This window comes from Chrysochloris asiatica, unplaced genomic scaffold, assembly GCF_000296735.1.
Source record: "Chrysochloris asiatica unplaced genomic scaffold, ChrAsi1.0 scaffold00047, whole genome shotgun sequence".
Lineage (NCBI taxonomy): Eukaryota > Metazoa > Chordata > Mammalia > Afrosoricida > Chrysochloridae > Chrysochloris > Chrysochloris asiatica.
In genome coordinates, this window is record NW_006408565.1 from 2,917,607 (window position 1) to 2,933,493 (window position 15,887).

A 15,887-nucleotide genomic window follows, 5' to 3' on the forward strand; every position below is an offset into this window, starting at 1 on the left:
AAAAAAAAAAAAAAAAGAGTTGTTTACAGGATAAGGGAAGAGAGGGCAGGAAATAATAGTCCCAGAGACCTGGATAGCTCTGTACTGGACAGGCCGCAAGACCTTGGGCAAGTCTTTCCCCATCCTGGGCCTCAGGTTTCTCTTCTGTAAAAAGAAGCTACAAGCCCAGATTAGTGATTTCTCAAACTGTGTACCTTACAGCCTAGATTCCAATGAGGTTCCTTAAGAGCCATATAGCAGGGTTGAAGAGGAAGTAGAGTAGGAAGGTTCTGACCTCTTCAAATAGATCAGTGTCATGAAAGTTTGGACTCTCGGCTGACTGTGTTTGAAAAAAAATGATTTTGGAAGTCAAATAAAATAAATAAAATGAAGACCACCAGCCTAGATGATTTTGACTAGCTCTTTCAATAGTGTTGAGTCCATGAATCGTTACCAGCAGTTCCCAAGCTTTCTAGCAAGGCATCCTGAACGAGTTAAAACTCTCTAAGTGTCTGAAAAAGGAGATAGTCATGGCATTTTTTTTTTTTTTTAATGGGCAGTTCTCTTATACACAAGGTTCTGGTGAAGACTGGATGGGAGGAGGCATGGGAAGTGCTTAGCACTCACTGTGCCTGGTACACAGTAAGGACTGATTATGGTTGTTTTACCACTAAGAACTGCTCCCTTTTATTGTCTCCTCTTCTTCCCCCTCTACCCAACATTCTGAAAGATCTGCTACTACCAGGGAGCCGCAGTTATTAACTGATAGTCTATGTGGTTGTCCTTGTACTACATTCATACATGGTCTTCCTTTGGATTTGGGAAATACTGAAAATAGCTTGGGAGATCATGGATAAGGAACCTTTCCCTTGCTATGAGAAACCTTTCTGCCCACTGATCTTCATGCCCGCTAGATCAGGCTCAGGGGAGGAGACTCACGTGGAAGCGGAAGTGGGAGACATCGGAAGGGATGGCCACGTTGTAGTGACCCACTGCTTTGTAGACGTTCTTGCTGTGCTTCACCAGCACCCCCTGTGGCCACATGCATTCTTCAGTCCACCTGGAGGCACAGCCCAATAGCACCCCTTACCTCCAACTCATTCACAAAGGAGCATACCAACCAGAAGATTGGGCAGGGGTGAACACTAGGACTCTACTCCCATTTCCATCATTTAGACACAGTGACCTTTCTGAGTCTCAATTGCCTCTTCTGTGAAATGGCTAAGTTATGAGAAATTCACTGCATTAGGATTCAGATGAGATTAAACTGTCACTAATGTCTGAGGAATTGTTAAGAAACCCTTGTCGCTCCCTGGGTGCATTTTCTTCATCTGGTCTCCTTACCTCTAGCCTCTAATCAGTCAGCCACATAGTGGCCTCAGTAATCTTTGTGAACTATCAAGTAGAACCTGACCTATACTCTTCTTAAAACCCTCAGAAGACTTCCCAATGACCTTATTATGGTCAAGCACAGGTTCTGGGGACCTGTGTGGTCTCCCACAAGCCCCACTACACAGCTCATGCACAAGCCGTTTAGATGGTTTCTAGTTCCTCTAGCACACAGTGCTGCTTTGTGACGCTGCATAAACTGCTCCCTTCAGTTGGGCTACCCTTCCCAACTAGTGCCGTCTCCTTCTGGCAAGCTCTTCATTTATCTTTCAAAACCTCAGCTTCTCCAGAAAGCCCTTTTAAAACTTCCAACAAAGTTCAGCATTCTTTCATTGTTACTTGAATTTCCTGTTACTAGTCCACTTTTCCCAATGTTTTTTCCCAATGTTACTTATTTCCCTGTCTGTGTCCCTCATTAGGCTGAGAGCCCTTGAGGGCAAGGAGTGTATCTGATTCATCCTGTGTCCTCAAAGTATGCTACACGTCTGATCCAAAGAGGCCCCAGTGAGCATTTGCTGGAAGGAGCAGGTGGTAGGACCAGTGAGATCTCTCAGGAGCACTAAGGGTCCTGGGCCAGATGACTGAAATTCAGTGTATGAACAGCCTCTCAATCCCAAGCCCCTGCTTTGTTGATTCATTCATTTAATATTTATCATGTTATATGCAACAACATAGATGATTTTCACAGACAGTATGCTGAATAAAAGCAGCTGGACACAGAGTATCCACTGTATGATTCCATTTACATGAAGTTTTAGAACACACAAACCTTACATATGGTCAAAGAAAGCAGAAAAGTGATTGTCTTAGGGTTAGGGGGTGGCTGGGAAGGGCCATGAGGGCATTTTCCGAGGGGCTGGAGGTAAGTTACATAGATGTGTACACCTTTATCAGAACTCAAAGAACTGTACACTTAAGATTTGCTCATTTCTCTCACATTGTATATGATTTGTTGAATGTGGGACTGATTTCTGTTCTGTAAACCTTCACTCAATTCACAATAAAAAGTTAAAAAAAAAAATTTATTTCTCTATGTAAATTTAACTTAAAATAACAATAAAAAATGCAACACACACACAAATTTTACAGTGTGCTTAATGATAAGCCAGATACTCGTCAGCTGGGGGTGAAGAGACAGCTGAGTACTAGTTAAGAAAGAGCCCCAACCTCTAGCAGCTTTTAGTCCTGGAATGTCTGGCAAAGCCTGCAGACAAAGTGCAATTATCAAAGTATTATGGGGGCTGCAGTGGTGCTAATGGCTAAGCGCTTCACTAATAACCAAAAGGTTGATGGTCTGAACCCACCCAGAGGCGCCTCAAAAAGAAAGGTCATGTGGTCTGCCTGAAAACTCGATGGACTAGTTCTACTCTGCATCCATGGGGTTACCAGGGTCACAATCAACTTGATGGCAACAGGTTTCATTTGCATTGGGAGCACAAAGGAGGGACACTGAACCCATGGTGGGGGGGCTTCAGGAAAATGTTCCTAGAGGAAGCAGAGATCTAAAAGATGACTAGAAGTTAGCCAGGAAAAGAAAGCTGGAAAGGGCATTCTAGGCGGAAGATACATTAAATGCAAAGTCTGGATACAAAAATGCAGAAAAGCGCTGGCGAATCTGAAGAGGCCTGTTCTAGCAGAAGCAGGAGTATAAGATGTGGTGTGGAATGAAGCGAGGCAGCAATGGCTGACAGGACCCAGTTCATCAGCTGGGAGATATGCAAAGAAGCCTGGATTTTAGCTGAGGACAATGACGAGTCATGGACAGGTATATCTACACAGTCAGCAACGTCCTATCTTTCTACTCCTCCTTCCATTCAGAGCCTAAGTTTAGTCAAGGCCCCTTTCTGCCCATTCAGCAACGTCCCTCCCTTTCATGGACCACCAGGTCAGAAGCTGGAAGGGGCCCTGACTAGCATGGAGAGCCTATGGAGCAGCTGGTGGCTGGGCCCCTGTTGGCAGCTCTGCTCTCCTGGGTAGGCCCATCTCTGTAACACTTCTTAATGGGTCTCCTTTCTGCCAGTCCTTGTGCTGGGCCCTAGACTCACTCCCCGTCCCTGCCTCGTTCCAACCTGTCCTGGGGTCTGGATGACTTGTGAGGAGCTTCCAGTGTAACAGGGGAATACAGTCAGGAAAACCAGTAACATCTGGGATGGCAAGCACTATGTAGGGCTGTAGAAATGCTGGGCACCTTTGAAGGATAAGCCAGGCTGAAGCAAAGGCAGCCCAGTGCCTCAGGGCCCCTCAGCAAGGAGACACGTTTCGGATCTTGTAGTTAGGTCTCTCTCCTCCAGCTACATGGCGATCTCCCTTATCTGACTCTGAACTCCTTAAGGTTCTTATCTTGGTAATTTCTTCCCTATGGCCCTCCTACCTTGGCTAGGGCTCACCAACTGTAAAAACAGTACCATATCCTGTCACCAGATTGGTTATTTCACTGGAATGATCCCTTGACTCTTCAAAACCCTCTATGACTCCCCAAGTCAAATCTAACCTCCGTTGCCAATACATAGTACCTGATCTGGTATCGATTAAAACAAACAAACAATGCCAAACCCAATACCATTGACTCGATCCCCACTCACAGCTATCCTACAAAGCAGGGTTTCTAAGGCTGCACATGGAGTCCTGGTATGGTGCTGTGGGCTAATGTGCCAGACTGCAGTTTGAACTGCAAGGTTGGCGGTTCAAGCTCACCAGCTGCTCCTCAGAAACCCTATACAGGGTTGCTATGGGTCAGAATCAACTCAACGACACTTAGCAACAACAACAAGGCTATACATATTGACAGAAACAGAGTGCCACAGCTTTCTCCCATAGAGCAGTTGATAGGTTTACACCACCAAACTTTTGGTTAGCAGCCAAGCACTTAATCAGTGCATCATGAGGGCTTTTTGGTATGTATTATTGTTGTTGTTGTTGTTATTAAGTACTGTGGAGTCAGGTCCGACTCATAGTGACCCTACACAGGGTTTCCGAGGCTACAAATCTTTACAGGAGCAGAAAGCCTCATCTTTCTCCTACGGAACAGCTGGTAGTTTCGAACTGCCGACCTTGAGGTTAGCAGCCCGATTCGTAACCACTATGCTACCTATGGATTAAGTGGAAATAAATGTCTGCTGAAAGAGTAAGTGACTGAGCGCAAGAGTGAGCAGGTGAGAGGAGTAGTGAAGGACTGAATGAATACATGAGTAAGTCAATCAGTGAGTGACTAAATGAGTCCGTTACCAAGTCCAAGCCTGCCACCCCTCCCATCTCCAATATACTACCAGTTACCAAATGACAGGGGACACATCCATCTTGGACCCTGCCATACCTCACTCTGTACACAAGGTCTAGCATACCAGACAGATTCAATAACTATTTGCTGACTGACTGAGTTAATGAGTGAGTGGGCGAGGGACTCCAAACACTGACCAGGAAGGTTGGGGGTGTGCAGAGTAGAGTGGGGAGACTCACGGGTGCTGCAGCACATTGGAGCACAGTGCTGGGTCCACCTTCTGCCAGCAGCCCAGGTGGGCAGCAGCCTTGTGCAGCAGGTCACAGTAGCTGGCAGGCAGCAGGTGCTGCATGAGGATCACCGAAGTGCTGATGGACACCAGCAGGAAGAGCTCACAGGACCAGCGCTTGTCATAGTAATGTGTGTTCTGGGGGCAGTGGGAAGTGGGTGAGGCCTGGGACCTCCATGTGGGTCTCACTCCTCCACCCTTCCCTGAAACTTCCCGCCCTGAGAGTCAGGGCGGCTCTGTGGAGACACCGGCATGGAGATACCCTAGATCAAAGATCTGACAAGAAAGACTTAATCAGTGGGCTCAGACTCTGTATGTCCTCTAGTCTGTTTTATACAAAGAATAATTGCTCTGGCAGCCCCCTCTGAAACAGAGCACAGGCTCTGAAGTGTGACAGATCCAAATTCAAACCCTGACCCAGCTGTTTATTAACTCTGTGATCTTGGGCAATTCATTTGACTTCTCTGTACTTAGTTTCTCAGCTGTCAAACAAGCGTAAGAGCAATCACCAACTACGTCTGAGATGTGTTACTAAACCCACTGGCATGCAGTCAATTATGACTCATGTGACCCTAGAGGACAGGGTAGAACTGTCCAACAGGGTTTCCAAGGCTGAAATCTTTATAGACGCACACTGCCACATCTTTCTCCTATGAAGCAGCTGTTGAGTTCGAACTGCCAAACTTTGGGTTAGCAGCTGCTCACTTAACTACTGCACCATTAGAGCTCCTTGAGAGGTGTTAGGAAGGCCATGTGAGAGCTCCTAGCACATCGGAGGTGTTCAACAGACATTACTTCTTCTCAAATTCAAGTGACTTCGTGCAGTCCATACTTAGAGAAATGTTTCAAGCCTACTGCCAGCTCAGAGGTACTTCTCAGAAGGCTGTACACGCAGGAGAAAGCGAGTACAGGCTTTTGGATCGTCTCAGATTTGAATAAATTTTGTTTCCCCTTAATGATAAAGCATGATCTTGTGACATGCCTTTGCCAAAGCATCCATACTGAAATAAAAAGTCACTGCTATTTGTTAACAAGTATTAACAACAATACTTGTTACAATACATGGTCTGGGTGACCATGGACAGGTCACTTCTTTTCAGGGAACCTGAAATGGAGACAGTAGTTACTCTAGCTCTCCCAAGGCAACAGATGGGAAATCTCATTGAAAATGGCAGAGTTCTTTATGAAAACATGAGGGCTCACATGAGGCAAGTACAGGCCCTTTCCCTCCCTGGGTTGAACTACATACCTTCACAAACCAGACAGGTACAAAGGCCACATAATAAGCACTCAGCATGGAGCTGACGAGTACTTCTTTCATGCGCCAATTGAAGTCCATCTTAAGGAACTCCACCTCGCTGCGAATGAGGCTGGGAGACAGGCAGCAGGCGTGGGTGGGCATGGCATCTGGGCCATACAGCTGCCGTGTGTGCTGCTTCCATGTCTCCCGCAGCGTCAGCAGGTAGTCCCGGCTCCGTGCCAGGCCACTGACCGCTTCCCGGGGTCTGACAGAGGCCATGTGGCTGAAGAGGTTCGTCTTTCGGAGGTCACAGTTCAGCTGCAAGAATGGAATGTACATCCCAAACCTGCTGGGGAAGATGGTGGTGAGGGCAGGCCTGCCCCACTGACCCAGACCCAATCCTCAGACACTGGAAGGAAATCTTCCCTCCCTGGTTCTCAGCTCTCCTGGTTGTTTGGAGGAGAGAGTTTACCCATCCTTCCAGCCTCCCATCCAATGGCCAATCATTCAACATATGAGTTAGCACTGAGTGTGTGCCAAGTGTTGTGCTGAGCATTGGGGATACAGGAGGAAGCAAGAGCCAAGTCCCCTTCTTCACAGTCAATTAAATTAAGCAGACAAATGACTGTTCTTATAGATCTGAAGTTAGAAGCAACTTCACATGCAGGATGGTAATTTCCTCCCATCCCCTCCACCTCAGACATGACAGTAGAAAAGGGGAAAATAAATCCGCATCAGCAAAGAGAATGGGAGTAGGGGTCATCAGTACACAAGTGATCTGAACAAATTTTAAAGAGCAGATGGAAACATGTTGAGAGATGAGGAAGAAGCCATCGTCTAGAACAGCGCGGTTCAACAGAAATACAATGTGAGCCATACATGTACCTAGTAGCTGCATTAAAACAGAGAGAGATGAGATGAACTTTAGTACTGTGTTTTATTTAGCTCAATATATCTTAAATATTATCCTATTGCCATGTAATTAATTTTTACTGAGATAAACCTTTTTTGGGGGGTACTAACGAAAGCTGGTAGTTTTATATTTTTGTAATCTATGACATTTTTTTCTCCCTGGCAAAATATCTATCACAAAATTTGCTATTTCAACTACAGTTAAACGTAGAATTAACCACATTCATCACTCTCGTATGTATTTTATACTTATTTTTTTTTGTTGTTGTTGTTAAGTGCCGTTGAGTTGGTTTCAACCCATAGCGACCCTGTATAGGGTTTCCGGAGAGTAGTTGGTGAACTTAAACCACAAACCACGTGGCTCAAACTGACTTTACAGTCCTGTGCATTAACCCACAGCACCACACCAGGACTCACAATAGATCTTAAATAGGATTAGCTTATTTCAAATGCTCACTAACCATAGTGGCCACTATTGTTGTAAAGCGCCATCAAATTGGTTCCAACTCATAGTGACCCTGTATAAGGTTTCTGAAATGTGACTAGTGGGTTTGAACCACAGCCCTTGTGGCTCAAACTGACCTTGCAGTTCAGTGCCAGGGCGGCAAAAATCTAGAATATGCTATGAGAGGGCTATAGGAGAACTTGTCTGCCCAGAGGGACCCAAGAGAGACTCTGGCTTGAAGTGGACAAACTCAACAGAGGGTAGGAAAGACAATCAGTGCTGAACAAATGGAATTAAATAAAGATCTGTATTTACTTATTTATGAGCCAGTCCCATCATTCCTCTGCTTACCTCCTAACACCTACCTAATGGATTTCTTTCTAAAGAAACTGAATAAACTGACTGAGGAGAAATGAGATCTTTAATGGAGGCATTTAGGGGAACATTCCCCCTCTACTTGGCCTTTAGGGACCCAAAGCTTGACTATTAGTACCTTACTCACTCATCCTAAAACAAAACCAGTCAATCAATGTGCCCTGCTCATAAGCTGTACTTAGAAGGCCCAGTCAAACCTTCTTCCTACTTATACAATGCCATGGAGAAAGAAAACATACTCCAGCTAGTCAGTCCTTCATTCTTCAATATAAATTCACAACTAAAGAAGCTGACTATACTGGGAAGATTTAACAGAAAAACTTACCCCAGTAGACACAACTGAAGGAACATAAGAAGTTTTTAAAACAAGAACAGGATGAGATGAAAAAAGAACAGTTAGACAATCAGAAGGAGGCCTTAGAGATGATAATATGATGGCTGAAAACAATCTCAATAAAAAAGCTGAAAGATACAGTTGAAATCTCTGTGAAAGAAAAGCAGAAAAAGAGACAGAGAGATAAAGAAATGAAAAATATGAGAGAAAATGTAAGAGAAGCAGATGATCAATCTATAAATTCTACCACCTGATGAACATAAATTCCAGAAAGAGAGAATAGAAAAAAATGGAGGGAAAGATATATAAATAGATATATTACAGAAAAAACAGAAGATAACTTTACTGAGCTAAACTCATACCCCCTTGTTTAGGCTTAAAAAGTTCTAGAGTTCTGTTAGGATGACTCACAAAAGTTTCATACCAGACACATCCTTGAGAAATTTCAAATAATCAAGATAGAGTATTCCAAAAAAACTTTTAAGAAAGAAAAAAGGAGTTAGAATCATACTGGTATCAAATTCTCACTAGCAACACTGGATGCTAAAGACAATAGAACAATGTCTCCAAAATTCTGAGAGAATATGAATTTGAACTCAGAAATCTATATTCAGTCTAACCATCAATCAAGTATGAGGAGAATAAAGACATTTTTTAACATGCAAGAACTTGGAATGTATATACCTCCCCCATACCCACTGTTAAGGAAATTACCTGATAATGTACTCCAGCAAAATAAGGGAGAAAACCAAGAAAGAAGGCATGGGATCCAGGAAACAGTGGATCCAACCCTGGAAGGCAGCGAAGGGAAGTCCCAGGCTGAGAGCTGTACACCAGGCCTAAGGGGTAACCACCAGACTGGAGCCGGAGGATTGGGGGCTCCAGGAAGGATGTCTTTGGGGGAAAAAATGGACTCCAGGCAACAGGTAGCATGACTGAGAGGCTGGATAAACTTGAAGATATGTTGAAGGCCCATCATTCTTTTGTCAACAAGAAAAAAGAAAGGCAATTAGAAACTCCAAGAAAAATAAAAAGCTGCATAAGAAAAGTTACAACTAAATATGAAGCAAACTAAAATGTGACATGATTTTAAGCAATTGATGGAATGTAAGAGAAACCATTTGAACTTGACACTAGAACACTCTTTTTTGAGAAGCTCAAGACTGTCACTCAGTAACTACAGAGAAGGAATGTACCTGTGCACTCTACTTGGCTCTGCAGTGAATGGTATTTTGATATTCATAATAATAGCAAGATTACTTACTGACTTTTTAATTTGAAAAATTAGCCCTAAAGAATGGAAGACTTAAATGTATTCTATAGGAGAATGTGAAAGTCAAACTTAACAAAAGTGCAGATGCCAGGAAGTAAAAGGAGGAAGAAGGGAGGAAAGGTAGATGGGTAGGGTTTCTAATAGTCTCATCAAGATACTATTGTTGGAAAAAAAAAAAAAAAAAAAGATACTACTGTTGATAGAACAAGAAATAGAGGCATATTTATATTACCGACAAAGATAATCAATAGATGAACTAAAATAAAAACAGCCATCAAATACTAGAAGCAGTAGGGATGGGAGAGTGAACTAACAATCCAGCTATCATAACAGAGAATCTCTGTGCATGTATATGTGTGTGTGGAAGGGACATTCCTTACGTATGTATGTATGTGTGCATATATATATATGAGAGAAAGAGAACTTTATCAAGGGTGATTCAAACAGTTCGTGGAAAATGGAATAAAAAGATACTGGAATCTTTCCATAAAACTTTTTGAAGTCCCCTCTTATTTCTAGAAGGATACACAAGAAGACAGAAACATTGGTGGTTACTTCCTGAAAGGGAAACTGGGTGGCTGGGATACACAAGTTAGGACAGACCTTTTCAATCTGCACTCTTTTATACTTGTTGAATTTTAATGATATGAACTTATAACCTGATTATAACATCAATAAACACAAAGTTTTCAAGTATAAAGGAATAAGAATACTAGAATTATGGAAATAACTCTAACTTAAATACTTAAAAGTTCTAAACAGTGAAAGCACATACCTCCAAGGAGTGGGACTAAAAATCTTGGAGTGGGACATAGGCTACTGCTTTCATCACAGCTTTATTTGTACCATTGCTACATCTGATTTTTTATGATGTATTTGTATTATGCTGATTTTTTTAAAAAATTAGCCATTTATTAAAAAGAAAAATATGAACATTGGGTGATACCTGTACTCAAGGAAATGGGATTCACCTGATCATAACCACAAAGTATAAAATTAAGGAAATTGTTGACTGTATTAATTGGTATAACCTTTTTGGAAGGTAATTTGTGAATAAGTATAAAAAATGTAAATAGGCATACCTTTTGGTGAAGTACAGAAATATTGGACAAATATGCAAAAGTAGATACAAAAGAATGTTCCCTGCTTTACTGTTTCCAATAACAAAAAGGTAGGAACAACTCTAAAGTTCACCAATAAAAGACAAATAAAGTAACCTGTGAAAAATCTATACAATGGAATACTATGAGGCCACTAAATACAATGAGGCAGACCTATATATACTGCCATGGAAAGACATCCAAGTTACATGATTATGTGAAATGTAATAAATTATATCACATCATGCATAGTATAATCAAGTTGTTTTGTTGTTTTTAAATGTATATGTACTTGCACAGAAAGAATTTAGAAGGATATACTGCAAATAATGGTTTTCTGCGTGGACTGGGATTTCATTTTCTATGTTAAATACATGTGTAAAGTCTCAAGTTTTCCTAGGCCACATATATTATTTTTACAATTAAACACTAGATATAAGGGAAAAACAAACAAACAAACAGAAGCAAGTGTGATGGAGCTCCCATGCCAGTGCTTTTGGCCATGCAGAATACAGAAAAAGGCTGTGAACCTTCCCAGGGATAGGGTTGGCTCAGAAAGAATTCATAAAGGAGAAAGCACAGGGCTGAGAAATGACTACTGATGCCAAGTAGCCAGGAGTTTCTCCCCAGAGCAAGAGGAGGGACACCGTGTCAGAGCCCTCCCCGATTCTAGGCCAGAGAAGGGCAATGTCCAGACACTACCTCACTATCTTTCTATCCTGAACAATCTGGAATCTAGTGAAAAGGAGAGAGAGGGAGTGAGTAAAACTGACGCAAAGATAGACAAACACAGCATGCAGAGACACATACACTTCACACACAGACACCCACACAGACATGTCCTCATGCAGGTGCTCACATGCACATAGCCCTGGGGGAGGCACCCAGAAACTACCCAAACACTGAGACACAGAGAAGCAGAGGGAGATTAAGAGCCAGAGAGGGACGAAAGGCAAAGCGAGAAACAAAGCCTATGCATCCCCCTGGGGAATGTTCCTTTGGGATACTCAAATCTGAGTCCTGCTCTGGACTCCCCCTGGGTGGACCATTGGGTAAATTACGATTCCTCAGTTTCCTCTTCTGAAAAAGAAGGCTAATCATCCTGATCTCATAGGGATGTTGTCAGATAATATGAGACACTGCTGCCCTGCTTGTGAGTTGCCTGATGCATGCGGTGGCTTAGTGACCCAGTCATGCTCAGGACAGAGGTCAGGGGCCAGGTGCTAGGTGGGGAGGGTTGAGCTGAAGAGTACTCACGGATAGCAGAGGAACAGGAGGTTCAGGAAGGAGTAGGTCCTGAAGAGGTGGATGAGGGAACGGCACAGACTCCAGCCTGTGGCCGTGAGAACGGTGAATCGGGTGAGGAACAGCAGGATGGAGCGAAAGAGGGAGACCTTCCCCCTCTGAGAAGCCTGGGTCAGGGCGAGATAGGGCAGGATGGGGCCTTGATGGAGGCTGTGCCCAAATACCACCCAGCATGGCCTGTGATTCCACCCAGGGAAAGGTGGGACAGGAGACTGGGAAGTACCTGGCAAGAGGAATCCTCCTTAAAGCCCAGCAAACTCCAAGAGCCAATGGGATGTGAATAATGTTTTTCAACCAAGCCCAAAGGGAGCCCCAAGAAAATGCCTCAGAGTTGAAGGGCTGGGCATGTGGGTGTCTCTTTGGCATCTCCAGGTGTAAAGGGAAATAAGGGAAGTCCCAAATCCCAAGCCAGTCTCTAGGACCCAATCACCTCCTTCACGATGGACCCAATGAAGCGGCGGCCCAGAACAATGGTAGTCACCATCAGCAAGTTGAAGTCAATCAGGTGGAAGTTCTGTCAGAGGGCAGAGGCCTGGGGGTCACGCAAGCCCCCTGCCCACGCATGGGATTTTATCAATCCACCTCCCTCTGCCCAGTCCTTTCCATAGGGACTGTCCCCACTCTCTAACCTTCATAGGCCTCCAGCTGAGCCAGGCCAGGAAAGTACCTAGAGGAGTAGAACAGGACCCAGAGGAGGGAAGTGGGACAGTCCCTGGGGATAAGAGAGTGGTGTGTGAGCCCTCTTGTTCTGGTTACCCATGCCCTGTCCCTACACCTCTCCTGCTGCACGGAGCTCTGTCCACCCCTAAGAACACTCAAGAATGCTCACAGTTCATCCCCGTAGGACTAAGACTCTTGAAATTCTTTAGGTGAAATCTGTGTTGTCCTTAGGATGCCTAGTGCAGTACTGAGCACTCTAGGAACATTCAGGAATCATCACTTTCCTATTCTTTTTACACCTCCCATGTCTAGCATGGAGTCAGGCACACAGGGGTGCTTGATAAACTATGTTAGAAGGAAATTAATACACACACACACACACACACACACACACACACACACACACGGCTGGTCCTGGCCAGGCACCTACCAGGGAGGTGTGGGAGGGCGGGTGGGAGGGCGGATACCACCACACTGTCTTGTAGATGTTGATGTAGTGAACGAAGAGGGCTATGAGCTGGCAGAAGAAAAGCTGCAACTCAAACAGAATGCTGGCCTGGACTGGCAGTTCAGGGATCTTGCAGTGTTGTAGGGGTACGACCGTCTGGGTGGCCAGTGGGGGACTGGAGAGGCCAGTCCCAGAACTGCTTCTGGGGGTGGGGAGGGAACAACATCAGAAATTGACCTGACAACTCTACCAGGAAGGGATTTGGGGGCACAGGTTTAGGGAACAGGATCAGAAAAGAATTCTCCTACCCCTGCCTGTCAAAAAAGTCAACAAAGCCTTTTCCTATCTTTAATCCTGTTCAGGTCTCCAACACCCCCAATAAGGAAAGAAATACTAGGTTATTTTACAGATGAGTACAGAGGCCCACATAGGAAAAAAGATCAGGCTTTCTGTTCCAGCAAAGATGTACAGCCTCGGAAACTCTATCCAGGATTGCTACAAGTTGAAACCAACTCAAAGGCAATTTAAAACAACAACAGAGGTCTGCAGAGGTCCAGAAAGGAGAGGCAACTTGTCTGAGTCACTAGCAAATCAGGAGCAGAGTTGTAACTGGAACCCTGGCCTTTGGGTTTATCCCTCTACTTTTATCCACGAGACCACCCTCAGCTGCCTCACTCTGGGTCTTTTCTGCTGTTCTATGGCCCCACCTGACATCTGAGGTATCTCACCCGGAGACAGTCTTATCTACACTATCCCTGTGAGTTCACAGTGAAGGGCAAGAGAATGAGAGGTGATTTACCTGGTGCGGGAACGGACACTGGTGACTGAGGCACTGGAGGTGTGGCCCCCACTAGAGCCCCCTGAGGATCCTGGCTCACAGAGTGGATTTCGACAGTAGGATGTCCTGTTGGGACCTCTTCGTCCTCCTGTGGGGCTCAACATAAGACAGATCCTCAAGCCAAGGAGCAGATCTTTTAGCAAGGATAACAACGATACTGGCTACCAATGATTTATCTCTTTTTATAATTTATTCCTCACAGAAGCCTAGGATCTGGCCCCCGCCTACCATTCTCTGCCTTGCCTCCATGCTGCAGACATCCTGGCCTTCTTTGCTACCTCATGCACTTGCTATGGCCTCTGGCTGCAGAGTCCTTCAATAATTAGGTTTTTTTTTAGGTAGCTGCCCCCATCACTCATTTGCTAACATCTTTGCCACCAGAATGGAAGCTCTATGAGGTCAGTGACCTTATCTGTTCCCTATCTTTACTACAGTGCCCAGCATAAAGGAGGCCCTGGTGGCACAGTAGGTTTAAGTGTTGAGCTGCCCACGGTCCAACAAGGATGTTAAGGAACGAACACAGATGAGGAAACTGAGCTTAGACTGTGTTACAAGCTGTACTGGGTCCTATGCCGTCTGCTCTGGTTTCTGGGGGCTTACAATTCTGAGTATTTTTAAGACAGCTTTTCCTTCCAGAGTCGCAAGATTCAGCTTGGTGTCTCATGGAAAGGACCATGAACCTAAGCAAAGGGTCAAGTATGTTGGCTCAAAACTTACACCTACAATCCATTTCCTTAGGCTTAGTTGTCTAGTCCAAGACCCCCCAAGCTCCACTCTGCTCAAAGTTCCTTAGTACCACCCTAGCTCCTAATCAAAGTTATAACCATGTTCATACCTGTCACAACAGTACAGCGCCTCCACTCCCCCTTGCTTTAGTTAACTTCAGAAGCTTTTCCCACACAAGTCTCCAAAAATAACTTGTCCATGATCTGTCTCCAACAAGCCCATAGACCAGAAGCTCTGTTATACACTATTATATTGGATTTATTAAATCTCGGAGCACTCTCAATCCAGAAGTTCTGCCCACACCCACTTCTCCTAAGAAGCTCTATACCCCCATTATAGCCCGTTATCCCAGAAACCTCCCCTATACACAACTGTCAGCCCAGAAACCCCACCCACAAACCAATAAAAGTCCTCAAAGCCCAGAAGCCCCGCCCCAGAATGGGCTCCTTTAGATGGTAGGGCCTCCTAAGTGCCCACCGCCTCTATTGTAATTCATGTCCCCCATGTCCCCCCAAATCACTCAAGTCACGCCCCCTCGAAAGTCAGGATCCCGCTTCAAGCCCAGAAGAGCAGATCCTCACCAAAGCCCACACCCCCACAAGCCCAATTCATTTTAGGAACCCCGCCCACGCTCCAATGCCCCGCCTCCACAAGAGGCCCCACCCCGTAAACGACAGGAGGGGGCGGGGTCCTGACTGCTCCTGCATCCCCTCCCCCTCCTTTCACCGGGCTCCGGTCAGCGTGCAGCAGCAATTCACAGCATGGCCATCCTGACCCCCGCGCCCGCTGATTCCCGGGCCGAGCCTGGCCTGCTCTGCTCACCCATCTCCTCCCCCCGGCGCTCTCCGCTTCGCCGCCGCAACTCCTGTGGGCAATATGTCGGAGGCGACGGCGGCCGGGATAGGACTAACAGTCGCAGCCCAGTCCCCGGGTATCAGCCGCGCGCTCCCGCTTCTCCGCTAAATTTGCATACAAGGCGGGCTAGAAGTTGGGGGACGCGCTTCTTAAAGGGACCGCCAGGACAAAGGCAGTGCCTGAACTCTTTGTCTCTTGGGCCCCCACTCTCTTCCTGATGCTGCTACTGCTGAAGAGACCTAAGAGGGAAGGGAACCCACTTCCTGTTCTTCCTCTGCGTGCCTTCTCCCAACATCTTTTCTGGCGGAAGCAAGGAGGCCGGAACCGCCTCTGCGTTTCTGCTAGAGATGGACTGTCTACAGCTGCCTCTGGACACTGCCCTGAGTGACCTACAGACACCTGAAACTCAACGCGTCCTAAATTAGGCTTTCATCTTTCTCTTTGGCCCTATTGTTTGTTCTCTGGTCCATCCCAGTCAACACAGAGTGTCATTTTCCCCTTT

At 45.3% G+C, this 15,887-nt stretch overlaps 1 protein-coding gene across 1 annotated transcript in view; it reads right to left on the minus strand.

Annotated features, from left to right (window-relative positions):
• Window positions 1-15,503, minus strand: part of TMEM39B (transmembrane protein 39B) — a 17,610-nt gene extending 2,107 nt beyond the window's left edge. The window contains exons 1-8 of the mRNA XM_006862170.1: window positions 15,353-15,503; window positions 13,766-13,892; window positions 12,949-13,168; window positions 12,289-12,372; window positions 11,811-11,965; window positions 6,124-6,460; window positions 4,825-5,012; window positions 919-1,039 (exon numbers count right to left, since the gene is read on the minus strand). Coding sequence (XP_006862232.1) covers window positions 919-1,039; window positions 4,825-5,012; window positions 6,124-6,460; window positions 11,811-11,965; window positions 12,289-12,372; window positions 12,949-13,168; window positions 13,766-13,892; window positions 15,353-15,356 — 1,236 coding nt within the window. The 5' untranslated portion in view covers window positions 15,357-15,503. The remainder of the gene's footprint in view (window positions 1-918; window positions 1,040-4,824; window positions 5,013-6,123; window positions 6,461-11,810; window positions 11,966-12,288; window positions 12,373-12,948; window positions 13,169-13,765; window positions 13,893-15,352) is intronic.
• Between the last annotated feature and the right edge of the window lie 384 nt (window positions 15,504-15,887).